At 46.7% G+C, this 15,498-nt stretch overlaps 1 protein-coding gene across 2 annotated transcripts; it reads left to right on the forward strand.

Moving 5' to 3' along the window:
* The first annotated feature begins 18 nt into the window (after positions 1 to 18).
* On the forward strand, positions 19 to 13,130 carry CHCHD4 (coiled-coil-helix-coiled-coil-helix domain containing 4). Of its 2 annotated transcripts, XM_017896237.1 has the most exons (4): positions 19 to 272; positions 3,138 to 3,307; positions 8,672 to 8,770; positions 12,002 to 13,130. In XM_017896237.1, exons 2-4 carry the CDS (start codon positions 3,247 to 3,249, stop codon positions 12,307 to 12,309), a joined length of 468 nt encoding a protein of 155 aa, XP_017751726.1. In that variant the 5' UTR covers positions 19 to 272; positions 3,138 to 3,246; the 3' UTR covers positions 12,310 to 13,130. The 2 variants fall into 2 exon arrangements, with proteins under 2 accessions (XP_017751726.1, XP_017751727.1); XM_017896238.1 differs by lacking the exon at positions 3,138 to 3,307 and having other exon boundaries at positions 41 to 272.
* The last annotated feature ends 2,368 nt before the right edge of the window (positions 13,131 to 15,498 follow it).

Consider the following 15,498-nt stretch of genomic DNA (forward strand, 5'->3'; position numbering starts at 1 on the left):
AATGTAGTTTCTACTGCCTGGAGAGCGGCCGAGGGGCTCGCGACCTGCTGGGAAATGTAGTTTCCGGCTGAGGTGGGCCTGGCCGCGGTTAAGAGGGCGCCGAGGCAGGCGCGCGGCGGGCAGGCCTGGAGGGGGCGGGTCCGCGCGGGCTTCGGAGGCGCCAGCCCTGCCTGAGGAGAGGAGGTCACGGCGTAAAGCTGCAGCTGCCGCCACCGCCGCTTCTGCAAGGTCTCAGGGACGGGCTGCAGCCATGTCCTATTGCCGGCAGGAAGGTAGGGAGGGCGGGCTGCCATGGAGACCGGCCTACGAGGGCCTGCGGGAGACAGGCGGGCCCCGGCGCCCCGCTACCACGCCGCAGGCGCGGGCCACCCGAGGCGCGGTCCGGTTGCCCACCTTGGGACACTCGGAGGCGGGCAGGCTGGGGGGGTCGCCACTCGTGTTTTGCGAATGAGAAAACCGAAGCTCTCGGGGGAAGGGGACTGGTCCAAGGTCACAGTGAAGCCCGAACCCTGACCTCAGAGGGGCCTGTGCGTGGGAAGTCGTAAACTAGGCCGGGTTGGGGCACGGGAAATGCCGAGCACGTTGCGTGTGGCTCGTAACTGGGAATGTATGTTTGTTAATTATTACTACCGCTCCTGCCATACCCCACGTGTTGCCATTTTGCACGCGCCTTTAAAAGGCGGGTCCCAAAAAGTTGCTACTTGGGGTAGCGTGTGCTGTGCTGGGGTGCTAGGAGTTCTACTAACGGGAATGTTTTTGAGCCCCCTGCTACCTATCAGGCACTGTTCAAGGAAATTTACCTGGCTTGTCTCATTGATCTCGCTGCGCCCTTTGTAAGTCAGACTCTGTTACTGGTCACATTTTACTGAAGAGTCAAGTCAGACACAGGAGACTTGGCTAAAGTCACTCAGCCAGCAAATCGTGGAATTGGGGTTTGAGCCTGGGCATTGTGACCCCAGAACAGCCTTTTCCAATCTAGTGCCCAGTGGATTGCAGGGAGAACCCTGCCTACCTCCCACCCCAAAGTTGAGCTCTGACCACCTTATGCTTCCTTGATGTTACTCTACCCAAGAGCTCAGAAGTACCCAAGCCACAGGTCGGAGGGCCTCCCCACACACTGCCACAAACTGGCTCCTTGGCCCTGAGCTCCTACCTAACCCCTCCAGGCCCTGGTTTCCAGTGTTGTAAAATGAGATGTTAGGCTTCATTGATACAGCAAATATTCATGAAGCACCTTCTCTGCTCCAGAGAAGGGGGATGGATGGTTATAAAGCTACAGAGAGAGCTGGAAGTCACCCAGAAATTCTTTGGTGAATACTCCAGCTCCGTCAGTTAATTCAAGCAATCTGAAGCCCAGAGAAGGAGGTGGCCTACCTTAGTTACACATCCAGTTAGGAGCATAGCTCAGCCTAAAATGCTGAGCCTTTTCCCTAGTAGCCCTGTCTGCTTCTAGAACCTCTCCTCCTCTGGGTCGTAAAGCCATAAGACTCACTCTTTAATGAGTACTATTATATTTCCGCTGATTACTACTTAATGTGTGCCATAAGCAAAAGTCCTCTGCCCTCACCACTGTTATTTTTAATTTCGAGTCTCTCTCTAATTTACTTCATTTAGCAAATAATTTTTGAGCCTTTGGGTATATGAGGCTGTGCTGATAAACAAAACCCTCCTTGTCTTTGAGGATTTACAGGAGGCAGTTTTCTCTGGAAAGGGAGGCTAGGTCCATCTGCCTTCAAAACATGGAGCCCTTATCTTTTCCTGGTTCAAAGATCTCTCTTAGTTAGGAGATGTGTGAGAATTGAAAGCACTCACTTATAGGCCTTCCTTAGTATTTATCTTATCCATACCACTGTCCCCCTAAGAAGTCCCTTTTTTTTTTTTTTTTTTTTTTTTTTTTTTTTTTTTTTTGCCTACTGATCCTTTATGCTTCCCATAGGATTTTAAAAAAATGATCCCGCCGGGCGCCGGTGGCTCAGCCTGTATCCCAGCACTTTGGGAGGCGAGACGGGCGGATCACGAGGTCAGGAGATCAAGACCATCCTGGCTACTACGGTGAAACCCCGTCTCTACTAAAAAATCAAAAAAATAGCCGGGTGAGGGGGCGGGCGCCTGTAGTCCCCAGCTACTTGGGAGGCTGAGGCAGTGAGTAAATGGCGTAAACCCGGGAGGCGGAGATTGCAGTGAGCTGAGATCCGGGCCCTGCACTCCAGCCTGGTGACAGAGCAAGACTCGTCTCAAAAAAAAAAAAAATCCCAAACTCCTTACCATATCAGAGCTTATGTGATCTGGCCCTGTCTGCCTTTCCAGCCTGGTCTCTTCCCACCCTTTTGCTGCCCAGCCTCTAACCTCTTGGCTATTCCCTTGGTTTGGTATATCCTGCCTTCACCTCTTCCATGGCTGACTCCTCATCCTTTCAAATGTAGCCTCCTGACCCTTTGTGTCTTTCACATCCTGAGCTCTCTGAAATTACCTTTTTTATTTTTTGCCATCTTCCTGCCTGTCTGGCTGAGAGCATCAGATGGGCTGTGGAATCCCCAGCATCTAGCACAGGGCCTGGTGTACAATGGGTGCCCAAATCTTTATTGAATCATGTGTGTACCTGCCCTCTGTCCTGAGTGAATCACTTGCCTGTGCAACTTTATTTCAGGGGTCCGCCTGCTACCCAGCCTTCAGGTTAAACTCCTTGGTTTGGCATTCGAGGGCTCTCAGCCTGGCTCCCTGGCCTTGGGCTAGCCACACTTCTCTGTGTCAGCACCACAGTGTTTTTTTCTTAGTTTCCTCTTTCTAATGCAGAGCCTGCCCACTCGTGTTTAGTCAACATTTATAGAGCACATGTGATGTGCCAGCCATTGGGCATATAGTGGTGAGCAATGTGACACATTCTCTGCCTTCCTGGCATGGTGGAAGAGATTGCCATTAAAACATCACCAGACCCATGAATGATTACAGACTGTCATAAGTGACATGAAGGGGAAGCCCAGCATGCTATGATCATTTAGTGAAAGGCTCTGTGGGGTCTGAGAAGGCTTCCTGAGGCTTCAGAGATCCTTTTAAATGCCACTTTTCTTAAGAAAACCTTTTGCAGCCCTCAACGTGTGTGAGCGAACACTACTTAAAACCCTCCTTTTGCCCTCCAGGCTTTGCCCAGGATGGTTCCTTCTGGAATGTCTATTCCCCTCCTTCCCTCCCTGAAGCTCTTTGTCAGGGACAAAGGTAGGATCCCTCCCCTTCCGTCTTCTCCACTGGATGCCTGTGTCGTATTCATCTGTGACCACCAGGTACTACCACAGAGCTGGAGCTAAGGAAGGTTTGTTGAGCTAAACTTCTAACACTTGCATTCTTCTTACACTCTGTCTGAAAGCTATTTGTGTGTTCTTCACAGATACTTGATTCTGTACGCGGGAGTTATATCTTTCAAAGGGGTTAGATTCTAAACATGAAAGTCCTCAGCAGTCAGATTTATCAAACTCTTAGAAACCCCTTACTTCACTCACTCAAAATACACCACAGGCACCACTCCCTCTGGCTTTAGATCTCTTTCTTTGGTTGAGTGTCAGAAAGTAGTGGTTGGAATTGTATCACAGGTGTATTGAATCAACTTAACCAAAAACGAAAGAAGACAAGTCCGTAGTGCAGGTTGCCATTCTCGAACATGATCCTGGTGAGTCAGCATCCATGGGAGACAAGAAACTGCTTCCTCTGCAGGACACACGGGCATTCCTTCTGGGGTGGATGTGCTGAGAGATTCTTGTGTGTAAAGATCTTCCCCTTTCATGGGGGAAATCAAACTACTCATCCATGGGATTTTTTGGTCTTACTCACTTAATGGTGATAACCATTCTGTCTTCCTGCTTTCTGCTGGGACTGGGTGACAGAGCAGGAGTAGTGTCATCTCGGACAAACACTGGCACTTTAAGTTCCAGCTCCCTTTCTAGCCTCATGCATTTCAAGGAAATCACTTCTAACTACAAGCAGCCAGGAAGAGCAGACAGTAAAACACAGATAAGACACCTCGGTCATAGAGGGAGGTGGGGGGAAAGTCTCTTGGGTAACTGCCAAACTTCACCCTCATACAGTGGACCCCAGTAAAACTGTGGGCCTTAATAAGCACATTCCTTTCCCTTCAGGTGCACTAAGATAGGGAAGCTAAAAGCAGTCCTGGGGGGATATGCCTGCAGCTGCACAAAGATGTGTGGAAACACATACAACTCTGCCTCCCAGATAAGCACAACAAAGAGACACAGAAGCAGTCCAAGCCTCTGATAAACTCTCTCACCCTGAATCCTTAAAAACTCTTAGTCTGTAAGAGAATGTGGCTCTGACCTAACTCAGCCAGCAGCCCCCCTCAGGTTTGTTTAAAATAAACCTGTCCCTGTTGACTGAGAAGCCACCCTTCGTGTTTCTCTCCTCTTTCTTTAATTCTTACACTGGGGTCTTCATGCTGTAATCCAGAGTTGTTTCTCCATTCATTTTTTTCAACAAATATTGAACACCCACTTTGTCATTGGCACTATTCTGGGCTCTCGGGATACTGCAATGAACAGAATAGACAAAAATCGCTGCCTCTGAGGAGCTGACATTCCAGTGGGGGCATCAAGTGGTAAACATACATAGTATGTTGGGTGAGGAAAAGCACTTTGGAGAAAGATAAAAAAGCAGGATAAGGGAGATGGGCAGTGGTCAGGGATGGTGGCATGTGAGCAGGAAGTGAAAGCAGGGAGAAATTGCTGTGAGGGTACCTGAGGGAAGGGAAAGTGCTCCTGGAGGACAGAATACCCTGTGCAAAAGCCAGAGGTAGGCATGTGCTCAGCATGTTCAAGTAAAAGCAGAGGTCAGCATGGCTGGAGTGGAGGGAGTGATGGTGGGAGATGGGGTCCAAGAGGTGAGAGATGTAGCTCTTTCTGGATGTATTTGAAGATCGAGCCATTCTAATTTGCTGATGGAGATGTGAGAGAAAGACGGGTTGGGGTGGCTCTACCAAAAGTAAAACTAAACAGCTGAGGGTGGCAGATGTCCTGGTATCTGACTGCTCAGTCAGTTCTGTTCTCAGCCCCACCCTGAAGTCCTGTTCACAGAGTAACCCCTCGGGCCTCCAGTTGCCCACTCTGACCAAGGTTCTGGGGTGGGGACTGAGTTGATTCTGGGGGACCTCCTCCTTGTGCACTTTGGGTTCAGCTTTCTTCACTGGTTAAGTCAGAGAGCACTCGACCATCAGCTCTCCCATTTCCAAAATATTATTGACATCTCTGAGCCTGTGATTGTCTCTTTTCCTGGCCACACTATCCTTGATACCCTTTAAAACTTACTGTTGAGTGGGATTCCAGCTAACAGCAGAAACTCATTTCACCTCCCCAACCATGTGAGGTAGGTAGGTGAAGCTGGTGGTAAGGCCTGGTTTCTGAGGCCCAGAGGGTACCTGAGCTCACACAGTGGGAAGTGCTTAAGTCTAGCTTTGAACTCCAGTTCTCAGACTCTCTGTGATATTGAAGCCACTGTGAGCCAGAGGGTTTAACATAGTTATCCACCTCCTTCAGAACATGCATATTCAACTGCTTTTAAAGCTTATCTTAGAAATAAAAACACAAGCACTTTTAATTTTATTTCTCTGGAGAAATTGCTGAGAAATGTCATAAGAACTACTAGTCTAGCTGATTGTCCCACTGGTTGGCATCTTATGACTAGTCTGACCAGTTCTTTCTTTCACACTTAGGTTTGTTAGGAATAGGTAAACCTTGTCCTTGCATCGGTCCTTGAATTGAGTTTTAAACGTTCCAGAAAGCAGAGGCCCTCCAGGACAGGCATGCAATGGACAGTTTGCAGGAGACACACTCTGCATCTTTCAGACCAGAGTTCCTGTTCTGCCTTCATTTACTGCATATCTTTTGGTCCGTTTCTCAGCTCCTATGGTCTCTGTAAAATGGAGATAAAGTAATACCCACTAGTGAACTCACAGATATAATAAAACACATTGCATGGGACAAAAATATATAAAAGATGCAGCTATTACTGTTCTACCTTCGATCCAGTGTGAACTGTGCTGCAAGGGAAAATGTGCAGGAAGGCACATGTGAGGACTTGGCCCAGTGGGAGGGACCTGGAATTCTCAGTGGGATTGTGCTAGGCTGATGTTTCCTAACCTGGCTGTGTATCAGTCACCTGTGAAGCCCGTGAGCTACATGGATGTGGCAGAGAGCTCGATTCAGCTTTTCTTGGGTGAGGCCTGGTCTCTCTATGTATGGCAAACCCCAGGAGGGCCTCATACTTTACCACATTTGGACTCTGCTTTATCTGCCTATGACTGGGCCTCACCATTGGGCTGCGCTGAGCTGCCATCTTGGTCAACAAAACTGCCAGAGCTGAGTTGCGAAATTTGCATCAGCTCATTCTGCTTAGCGTTCAACATTTTTACAGATTGCTTTTGAGTATTTTGGAAACTGGCCAGAATTACCAAGATTACTAGGTAGTTTAACAAGTCCTGGCTGCCTGATCCAAAAGCTTTTCCAAGTCAGCCACAGGGGAAAAGCAGTCTTCTGTTGGATGACATGCAAGGTGTTGTGGCAGAGACCATCTCTGGGAGCAGAAACCTCCAGTGTGTTGGGGGTCCTGGCCCTGTGTGTGCTGAGGGTTTTTTGTTGTTACTCTGTCCTAGCATAAGAGACCCTGTGCAGTGTAGGCATGGCGTAAGGCACCAAAGTGCCCTCCCTCTGTCCCCTGAACTGTCCTTCTCACTGGAGATGTCTCTTGGTTTTTGTTGTCACCGCCCCCTGCCTTCCAGAAGCCTCTTCCTTAATTACATCAGTCCAAGCATGGGCCCAAGCCTTTTTCCTTACTTTCCCCTCAACATACCTGTGACTGAACTTTTCTAAATATAAAGAGAAAACAAAAAGTATAAAGTAATCAGAGATGCCTGCAGCTTTCACAGAGCCACGTTTCTGCAGGTCAGGCCTCTGTGCCCACAGTAGCCTCTCACTCAGAGCCACGCACTTTTGGCCGTAGCTGAAGAAGTCTTCTTAAATGCTTGGCGCCTCCTATCCCCTTCCAGATGAGGGTCCCTGTACCCCAGATCTCCTTGGATCAGAACACATGGTCAGTTGGTCTGTAGAATTTGTCATTCACCTTCACCAGGAAGGTACAAGAAAGATCTTGTTTGTTTACTTGGCAAACATTTCACTTGATTCTAAGCTTTTTGAGGCAGGGGTTGGGTCAGATTTTATTGTGTTTATTCATTGCCCAACATGCACAAGCTCTCAGGCAGTGCCTAGTCATGCTAAGTGCTCAGCGTCAGCTATCATTATTCTTGTGCAGATGTTGGTGCGGGGCAGTATGGGTGTGTAGAAAGGATCTCCAACAGTGTAGACTTCAAAGAATCCTGTCCTGTGTGGCCTAGCAAGTCACTACTCAGAGCCTCAGGCTCACCACCATTAAAAGGGGGTGCTGCTACCTCCCTCTCAGGGTGGCGATAGGATGGAGGAATGAGCTCACACGGAGGACCAAGAGATGGACTGGCTCTGTCTGTTCTCCGGGTACTGCTGGAGAAACTGATGATCCACCATGCAGCGTGGGGTACTGAGGACAAGGTGCTTCTTGCCCACAATGAGAATATCTGATGCATACCTGTGGTGTGGTTAGCTGATGGCCAAAGTTTTTAGGAAGGTGAGGTAAAGTGTTGACAGCTACAAGGTGTAGTGGAGAGGGCTGTAAGGACCTACCTTCTGCTTACATAGCCACTCAGCCTTGGTTTTCTCCTGTACTCGATGGGGGCTGAGGGTGATAATACTTCATAGGGAGTCACTGTAAGGCAGTTAATGCACCCACCCTGGTTTGGCCAGGACTGATGTGCTTTTCTGTGCTCACCCAGCCTCCAATGAGGAGAAGCTCCTAATATAAAATGCATTTGACTCTCACTGGTCTGTTTTCCTGTAGTCCTCAGACCTTCCAGCAGCCAGGCCCCAGGGTGAGGGCTCTGGTTTTGAACAAGGTGCTCTGCACTTTAGGCCTGCTGACTTTCCCATGCTGGTCCTCACAGGACCACAGTCCTGACCCTAACCACTGTGGGGTTTGTCCTAAAAAAATAAACTGCAGATGGTCACAGTTAAAAAGATCTGAGAAGTGCTTTTCCCGCTGTCCCCCTCCAGTAGTTATCCTTGTTGGGAAGTGGTCCCCAGGCCTCTCGGACTGTGGGGAATGGAAGGGCTGCAGTGTTCCTCACCTTCATGACCCTTTCTTCCAGCCACGATTAGGAGCCCAGAGGCCTAGTGGAGGTGCTGGCTGTGGGCACTCTCAGACTGCCTGTGTCCTGAGCCTTTCAGAAGCAGGGGCCTGTGGGCACATCAGCTGTGTGGGCTGCAGTGATCTCTGGGCTGAGGACCCATATCACTGCACACTCACTTGGCCAGTGTGCTCAATCTTCCTCCAACTTCTTTTGCATTCTGAACCCTGTGGGTAAGCCCCTAGGACACTTTGTCGTGAGTGCTTTTTTTCCTGCCCTGCCCCTTATCCATCCCCTTTTGTTTCCTACCTGTAGCAGATGAGAGCAGTTTGATGGTCACCTCACGTAGGGATGGCATATGGGACAGTCTTCAAACTTGGTTTGTATGGCGACTGCTTTGGGTTTAAAGCTGACTCACTGCTCTTGAATGAAACATTTCTTCCTCTGTTCTCCAAATGCTAGGGAAGGATCGAATCATATTTGTAACCAAAGAAGATCATGAAACTCCAAGCAATGCAGAACTGGTGGCCGATGACCCCAATGATCCATACGAGGAGCACGGTGAGTGACATGGGGCCTCCCAGGGACCCACATCAGGGCACTGGGGGAAAGCTCAGTGTTCTTAATTCCTTTCCCATGTTTTCCTAGCCAAGGCCGAGTTTTCAGGTATCTATTCTCAGCCATAGACCATCTCTGAGGGCAGTGGTTATCTTCCTCGGAGGTTTGAGGGACTGTGCTTGCCAACCTTGTTCTGATGTACTTCCCTGGCACAACAGTTAAGTTTTGGGAGAGGGTGTTAGTAGATTCCAGCAGTTATAGGTAGGTTAAGGTGACAGGGCTCTTGCTCAGACAAGTTGCCAGACTGAATTCTGCCACATCTAGCAACTTGATTAGCAAGTAGACAGTCATGCACCTTGTTCTGTAAGGTTGGTGAAGTCCCTGCTCTCTCTAGCTGCTCCAGCAAACATATGAAAAGGTCACTTGACACAGACAGCTTTCCAGCAGCAGGATTCAACTAACCTAGTCAGAGCTGTTGCACACTCCTTGGTTAATGGCTGAATATAACAGTGGTCGCTTAGGCCTAGGACATTGTTCCAAAAGTTTTGGGCTGCTAAACTCGCTAGATACTTACTACTGCAGCCCGTGTGCGGTGGATGTGTGTGTGCGGTATCCATGAACAATCTACGTATTGTACAGTACTCAGTTCACCAATCAAAAACCACTTCTAGTGTCCATGATGACAACTAACCTTCTAGTGCTAATTGGTAATTGAAGAGCATGAAGCAGCCGCATCAGGAATATGGGTTCCTGATTGGAATTTCTCAAATGCTAACTGATGTGTCTATTCCTTCTGTAGGACCCTTTACTTGTTGCCCTGACTGATCCTAGGGGTCAAAGCATAAAGTATATATCCAGCACCCAGTGGGAGCAGCGGGAAATGCAGACATTACACAAAGTGTTAGCATTCTGAGAAAGACAGCTGCAAGGGTAATCTTGATCAGGTCTTACATGTCAATTCTAGTACCTTGCTTATCTTTAGATCCATATTAAGCACATTTCATTAATTGATCAAGACTATGGAGGCCTGCAGGACAAGTTGGGCCTTGTTTTGTTTGCCTCACAGTGTTATTAAAAACTGAATGTATCTGCCTTTAGACTGGGCTGCCCCCTCCAGATCCTACCATTCTTTACTGTCCCTGTTGTTTGTTTACCTGCTTCTGTCACTTGCAATGTGTCTGCTTGGATTGTACGTATCCCATATGATGCATTTGGCTTTACAGCCCCTTATAGTGATACTTTGTACAAAGAAGCATATAAAACACAAAGAACTCTGGGACCCAGGTTTCAACCTCTTAACTGCAAAATTACTAAGTGGGCCAAGTAAGTCACCATTTTATACCATCTACCTGCCTTCCAGCACCCAGCTGTGCAGCTGAGATGGTGCTTGTAATAGCTAAGAGTACCAAGAAAAAAAGGTGGCAGAAGTAATTTTCCTAGAATCAAAACATCAGGAGGGCCTTAAAGATCATCTGATCCAGTGAGAAAACTGGAGACCCAGGAGGGGGCGGAGACTGACTCAGCCAGAGACTGGAACTTCAGGCCTTAGACTGCATGTTTGACAACACACTGCATCTGAGCTTTATGTAACATGCCAAAGGTACCCTCTGTAGGGTTTATATTGTGTCCCTGAAATGCAAATTGGCACCTTGTGCTTTGTGAGGAGGTATCTCATTCCAGCTCACCTGCCCCTAAGAAATAATGAAATAAGGACTCCTGGAAACCTAGGTTATACTTTTTTTTTGTTATTTTTGATCAACCACCTGGTCAATTTGCACTGGGTTGTAATTTTTAAATGTCAGTATTATCTCTTAAAACTGGTTGTGCAGGTTTGTGAGCAGATTTGAAGCTCCAGGGGGTAGCATTTGCAAATGTTTTTCCAACACTGAGGTCCCTGTCAAGAAGCGGTGAGATGTAGGGGAAGGGGCATGGGCTCTGGGAATCCTGCCAGCCCAGTCTGTGGTCCTCACTTGGACCATGAGCCCCAGAGACTGAATATGTAAACTGGGGTTAGTAGCACCCACTGCAGAAGGTTGTCAGAAGGCTTATTATGTGAGTTACCAAGCATAACAATGCAGGAGAACTTGATCTGCAACTGCTGATGGTCCTGGGGGTCTGCTGCCTGCTAAGGGGCAGCACTAGTTGGCATCGTCCGTGCTATACCCATTTTATAAGTAAGGGACAGGAATAGCTACACCAGATCCATTGATCAGTGGAGCTTCCCAAGCTGGAACTGAGAGGCAGGCGGGGTTTGGTCTAGGACTTTGGACATTAGTGCAGAGTGCCAGGACTTGGTATTGCCCTGTAGTGAAGAATCATGTGTAATTTCACAGGACATTTTAGAGGCTCTCTTAGAAAGTACTTTCAGTCTCTTAATAAGACTCATGTAAGAAACTTCTATATGAATCATATGTCTGTCACAAAGCTGAAAATGAAGCCATCATTTTGAGAGCATTTTGGAAAACCAAGAAATACTATTTAGATGTGAATAAAGTTCAGTGATAAGAAAAGGTATAAAAGTCAAAAGTAAGAGGCCTATTAATAATAGTGAAAATGAAAACCCATTTATAACCTTGCTTCCTCCCCAACACATATGTGCAGTTTAACAGTTTGGTTGATTTTTACAACAGTGCACTCACACTAATGGTATGCCACCAGTTTCTCATTGTGCAGCATGTCTTGGACATCTTTCCTCATCAGTACATTAGGAGCAACCTCCTCCTTTTCACCACTCCCCAGGCTATGCTGAGCTTCTGAGAGCAGCTGCAGGGCAAACTGGGTTCAAGGGGCAGGGAGCATGGGGGTGGGGTGGTCCTGATCATCCATATGAGGAGGGGGATTAGAAAGAGGACATCAATACTTCGGTTCCTTAAAGTATTTGGGCTTTCAAAAAGCTCTTCACTAACCATTCAAGTGATCTCCTCCTCTTTGGGTTAAATGGGTCCCAGTATTTAATTCTTGGAGCACAGCTCAGAGCACTGGGAGGTGGCTTAGAATAGACTAGTGTCACACATGGAGAAAGATGTCATTGGTGGCTTCTCTCCCAGCTGGGCCAAGGAATGCTGGATATGTGCTAGGCTTTAAATGTAATCCAAATCGAGGTGTGGGTCCATAGGCAACAATAGTTCCTGTTTTGCACCACCTGAGTAGCCTGTGAGGACTGGACTAGTTTTGTATTTTCTGAAACTTTCGAGAACATCTCTCACGTTGTCCTTGCTTATCTTCCTGTTCTAGGATTGATACTGCCAAATGGAAACATTAACTGGAACTGCCCATGCCTTGGGGGAATGGCCAGCGGTCCCTGTGGAGAACAATTCAAGTCAGCCTTTTCCTGCTTCCACTATAGCACGGAGGAGATCAAGGGGTCAGACTGTGTAGACCAGTTCCGGGCCATGCAGGAATGCATGCAGAAATACCCAGACCTCTACCCCCAAGAGGATGAGGATGAGGAAGAGGAAAGGGAGAAGCAGCCAGCAGAACAAGCAGAAGAAACAGCTCCCACTGAGGCCACTGCAACCAAAGAAGAGGAGGGGTCAAGTTAATGAAGGCCACAAGGCACTGGGCTCCAGTCCTTTTGGAGTGGACCTTTTGCAAAAGGCCTTGTCACCTTCCAAGAAAGTGTCTTTCCCTCTGTTGTCCTGTGCACTGTAATATACAAAATAACTTATTTTGATGATCAGAGGTCTTGACCTCTTGACATATACACTGAAAAAAATGGGGGTTGTATGTATGTGTGTCCTACCCAAACCTGTAGCTGCCACTTTTGAATTCTCTTCTCAGATTGCCCTGAATTTTGCCACTTTTAAATAACGTGCTGAATAAGCTCAGCAACTAAAAACCATTACCCAAGAACGTTTTTTGTGAGTGAGCTGATTTATTCTGATTCATTATATTCCTTTTGGTAGATTTTATACCCCTTGGGGAAAATAATACAAGTATAGAAACAAAAACATCTTCTCTTAAAAATGCTGGGGTGGGGCCATATCTACTAGCAGAGGCCAGATGGTCAGATACGATTTCTGCAAACCCATCTTGACCTTGAGTATGTGAAGGGGTACTGTACTTCATTCCTGATACATTTTGGTTTCCATGATGGTGTGGAGCTCCTGGTTTTCTGTGTTTGGACGATGAAGATTTGGACCCTCCCCTTCATAATCTCTTTCTAAGTGAAGGGAGAGGCTGGCTTGGCTGTTCCTTGTTATTCCGAAAGCCCTGGTTTGGGGCTCATGTTCACATTGGCTCTCAATCTGGCCAGGTGCAATGTTCTTGCGAGGTGGGGACCTAATTATAACCAGAGTAGCAGGAAGAGAGGAAACATTGTGAATTAAGTATTCAATTAAAAGGAAACATGATTTCTACCTGATTTTGAATGTGTCCTTTGTTTTCACTAGTTAAAAATGTTTTCAATATAAAAAAGTATAAATTATGAACAATTCAATTGAAATTCCTCTTGAAAGATATTGGTAAACCAATTTGAGTCTGTTAAAATTTTCTGTGTTGAGTTCAAAGGAAGCTCACTGTTTTGTATGTGAGCAGATTCCTTCACACAGACATTGCAGTTAGTCTGTGAGGTGGGGAAGGCTCTTGCTGTTTGAAAATAGATTAACTTGCCTAAGGTAACTGCAACAGTTTTCAGGCTGTGGCATAGTAATGCCTCATTTGTCTCAAATGTGTTGTTATTTATGTAAAAAATTACCTTAAAACTTTTAGTAGCTTGAAACAAGGAATCTGGGCATGACTTACCTGGGTTCTCTGGCTCAGTGTCTCATGAGGCTGTGATACTTGCAGTCATCTCAAGGTCTGCCAGGCCTTTCAAGATCGCTCAAAGTGGTTTCTGGGAGGGTTCGGTGGGTTGAATCTTGTGGGTTGTGGATTGAGGTCTCAATGCCTTACTGGCTGTTGGCCAGACACCTCCTTCAGTTCTTTGCCACATGGCCCTTGCCTTAAAGGGTCAGCTCACAACATGGGAGGTGGCTTCCATCAGAGCAAGCGAGAGAGCAAGATGGAAGCCAGAGCCTTTTCATCACCTCATCTCAAAACTGGCATTCCGTAACTTTACCATAGTCTGTCTGTTAGAAGTGAGACACGGCCCACACTCAAGGAGAGGGACACAAGGACATGAGTAACAGGAAGCTGCTTGCCACACTGGAGAATGAGGCACCACTACGTTAAAGCTTGAAAACTTAAAGGCATGGTTAAAATGCAAGGATTTGTGGTTCAGAGGTGTATGGAGGTAGAGAACTGCTTTCTATATCCAGAGCTTTTTAAAACCTTGCTTGATTAGGAGCTAAGAACCTGGAGCTGGCCAACTATGGAAGACGTGACAGACCCTAATGACTTAACAGAGTTTTGCACATTTAAAAACCATATTTCTTTCGTTAAAATTTTGGTCATAAGGTGTTACTGTTTTGTGACCATGTCATGTACCCCATTTATTTGATGCATTCACAGAACCTACAGTTCCAAGCCTTAGGGTAATAAGAGTGATTCATTCATGGTACTGCCCATGAAGCTACAATCTAGCCAGGAAGTCAACATTTACTAGAAAGCAGAAAGGAATGGATGAGTGTTACATAATGGTGCTGGATTTTCAGGGCTGGGTCCTTCCAGCCATGGTAACTTACAGCAGAGATTCTCAAACTGTCCAACGCGACTTGGGTTAGGCAGAAGGTTCCATCCTTTTCCACTTTTCAGTGGAAAAACAAATTGGTGATAAGGAATTGGCACTGTATAAGCAGTTGGAAGTGGGTGGAGATTATGCTTTACTACAAGGGGTTTGGCTAATTCATATTTAAGTTGCTGTGTATCTTTAAATGTAAGAACACCAACAGATCAAAGAGTTAATGATTCAGATAAATGCAGGTTGATGATTTTTAAAGAACAGCAATAATTGAAACAAAGGGCTGCTCAAAAAAACACTGACTTGGGAATGCAATTACTAACACACTGTTCTATGTCTCTTTCGTTTTAAGAGTTCGCTCTATCGTCCAGGCTGGAGTGCAGTGGCGTAATCATGGCTCACTGCAGGCTCAACCTCCTGGGCTCAAGCGATCCTCCTGCCTTAGGCTACCAAAGCGCTGGAATACTTGGCCTGTTTTGTTTTTTTGTGATATGGGCAAGTGCAGCATATCAACCAAGCTTCTTAATAGAGCACTACATTCTAGTCCTTAGTTCTAGGACCGTACAGATTTTAAATTATTTATGTATTTATTTTAGAAACAGGGTCTTACTCTGTTGCCCAGGCTGGAGTACAGTGGCACAATCATAGCTCACTGCAGCCCTGGACTCCTGGGCTCAAACGATCCTCCCACCTCAGCCTCCCAAGAAGCTGGGACTATAGGCGTGCTCCACCATGACTGGCTAAGTTTTTATTTTTATTTTTGTAGAGATGGGGTCTCACTATGTTGCCCAGGCTAGTCTCAAACTCCTGGCCTCAAGCAATTCTCCTGCCTCAACCTCCCAAAACACTGTGATTATAGGTGTAAGCCATCATGCCCAGCAGACTCATTTTCACATAAGGGCTGCTTTCTTGTAGTTTTGAGACATTATGGGTTACTAAAATATTATGAAGTTAAAATCTGAAGTCTTTGATATACAATGGCATAGTAATTGCACATGAACAGGCAGGCTACAGCTAAAAGCAGCTCTTAGATTTTCATAGTGGAGCCAGAAAAGCAGAAATTTCATTCCTTGCCTTTTTCATGAAATAAGTAGCCCAAGGTTATATTGTT

This window comes from Rhinopithecus bieti, unplaced genomic scaffold (assembly GCF_001698545.2).
Source record: "Rhinopithecus bieti isolate Rb0 unplaced genomic scaffold, ASM169854v2 scaffold_26131, whole genome shotgun sequence".
NCBI lineage: Eukaryota > Metazoa > Chordata > Mammalia > Primates > Cercopithecidae > Rhinopithecus > Rhinopithecus bieti.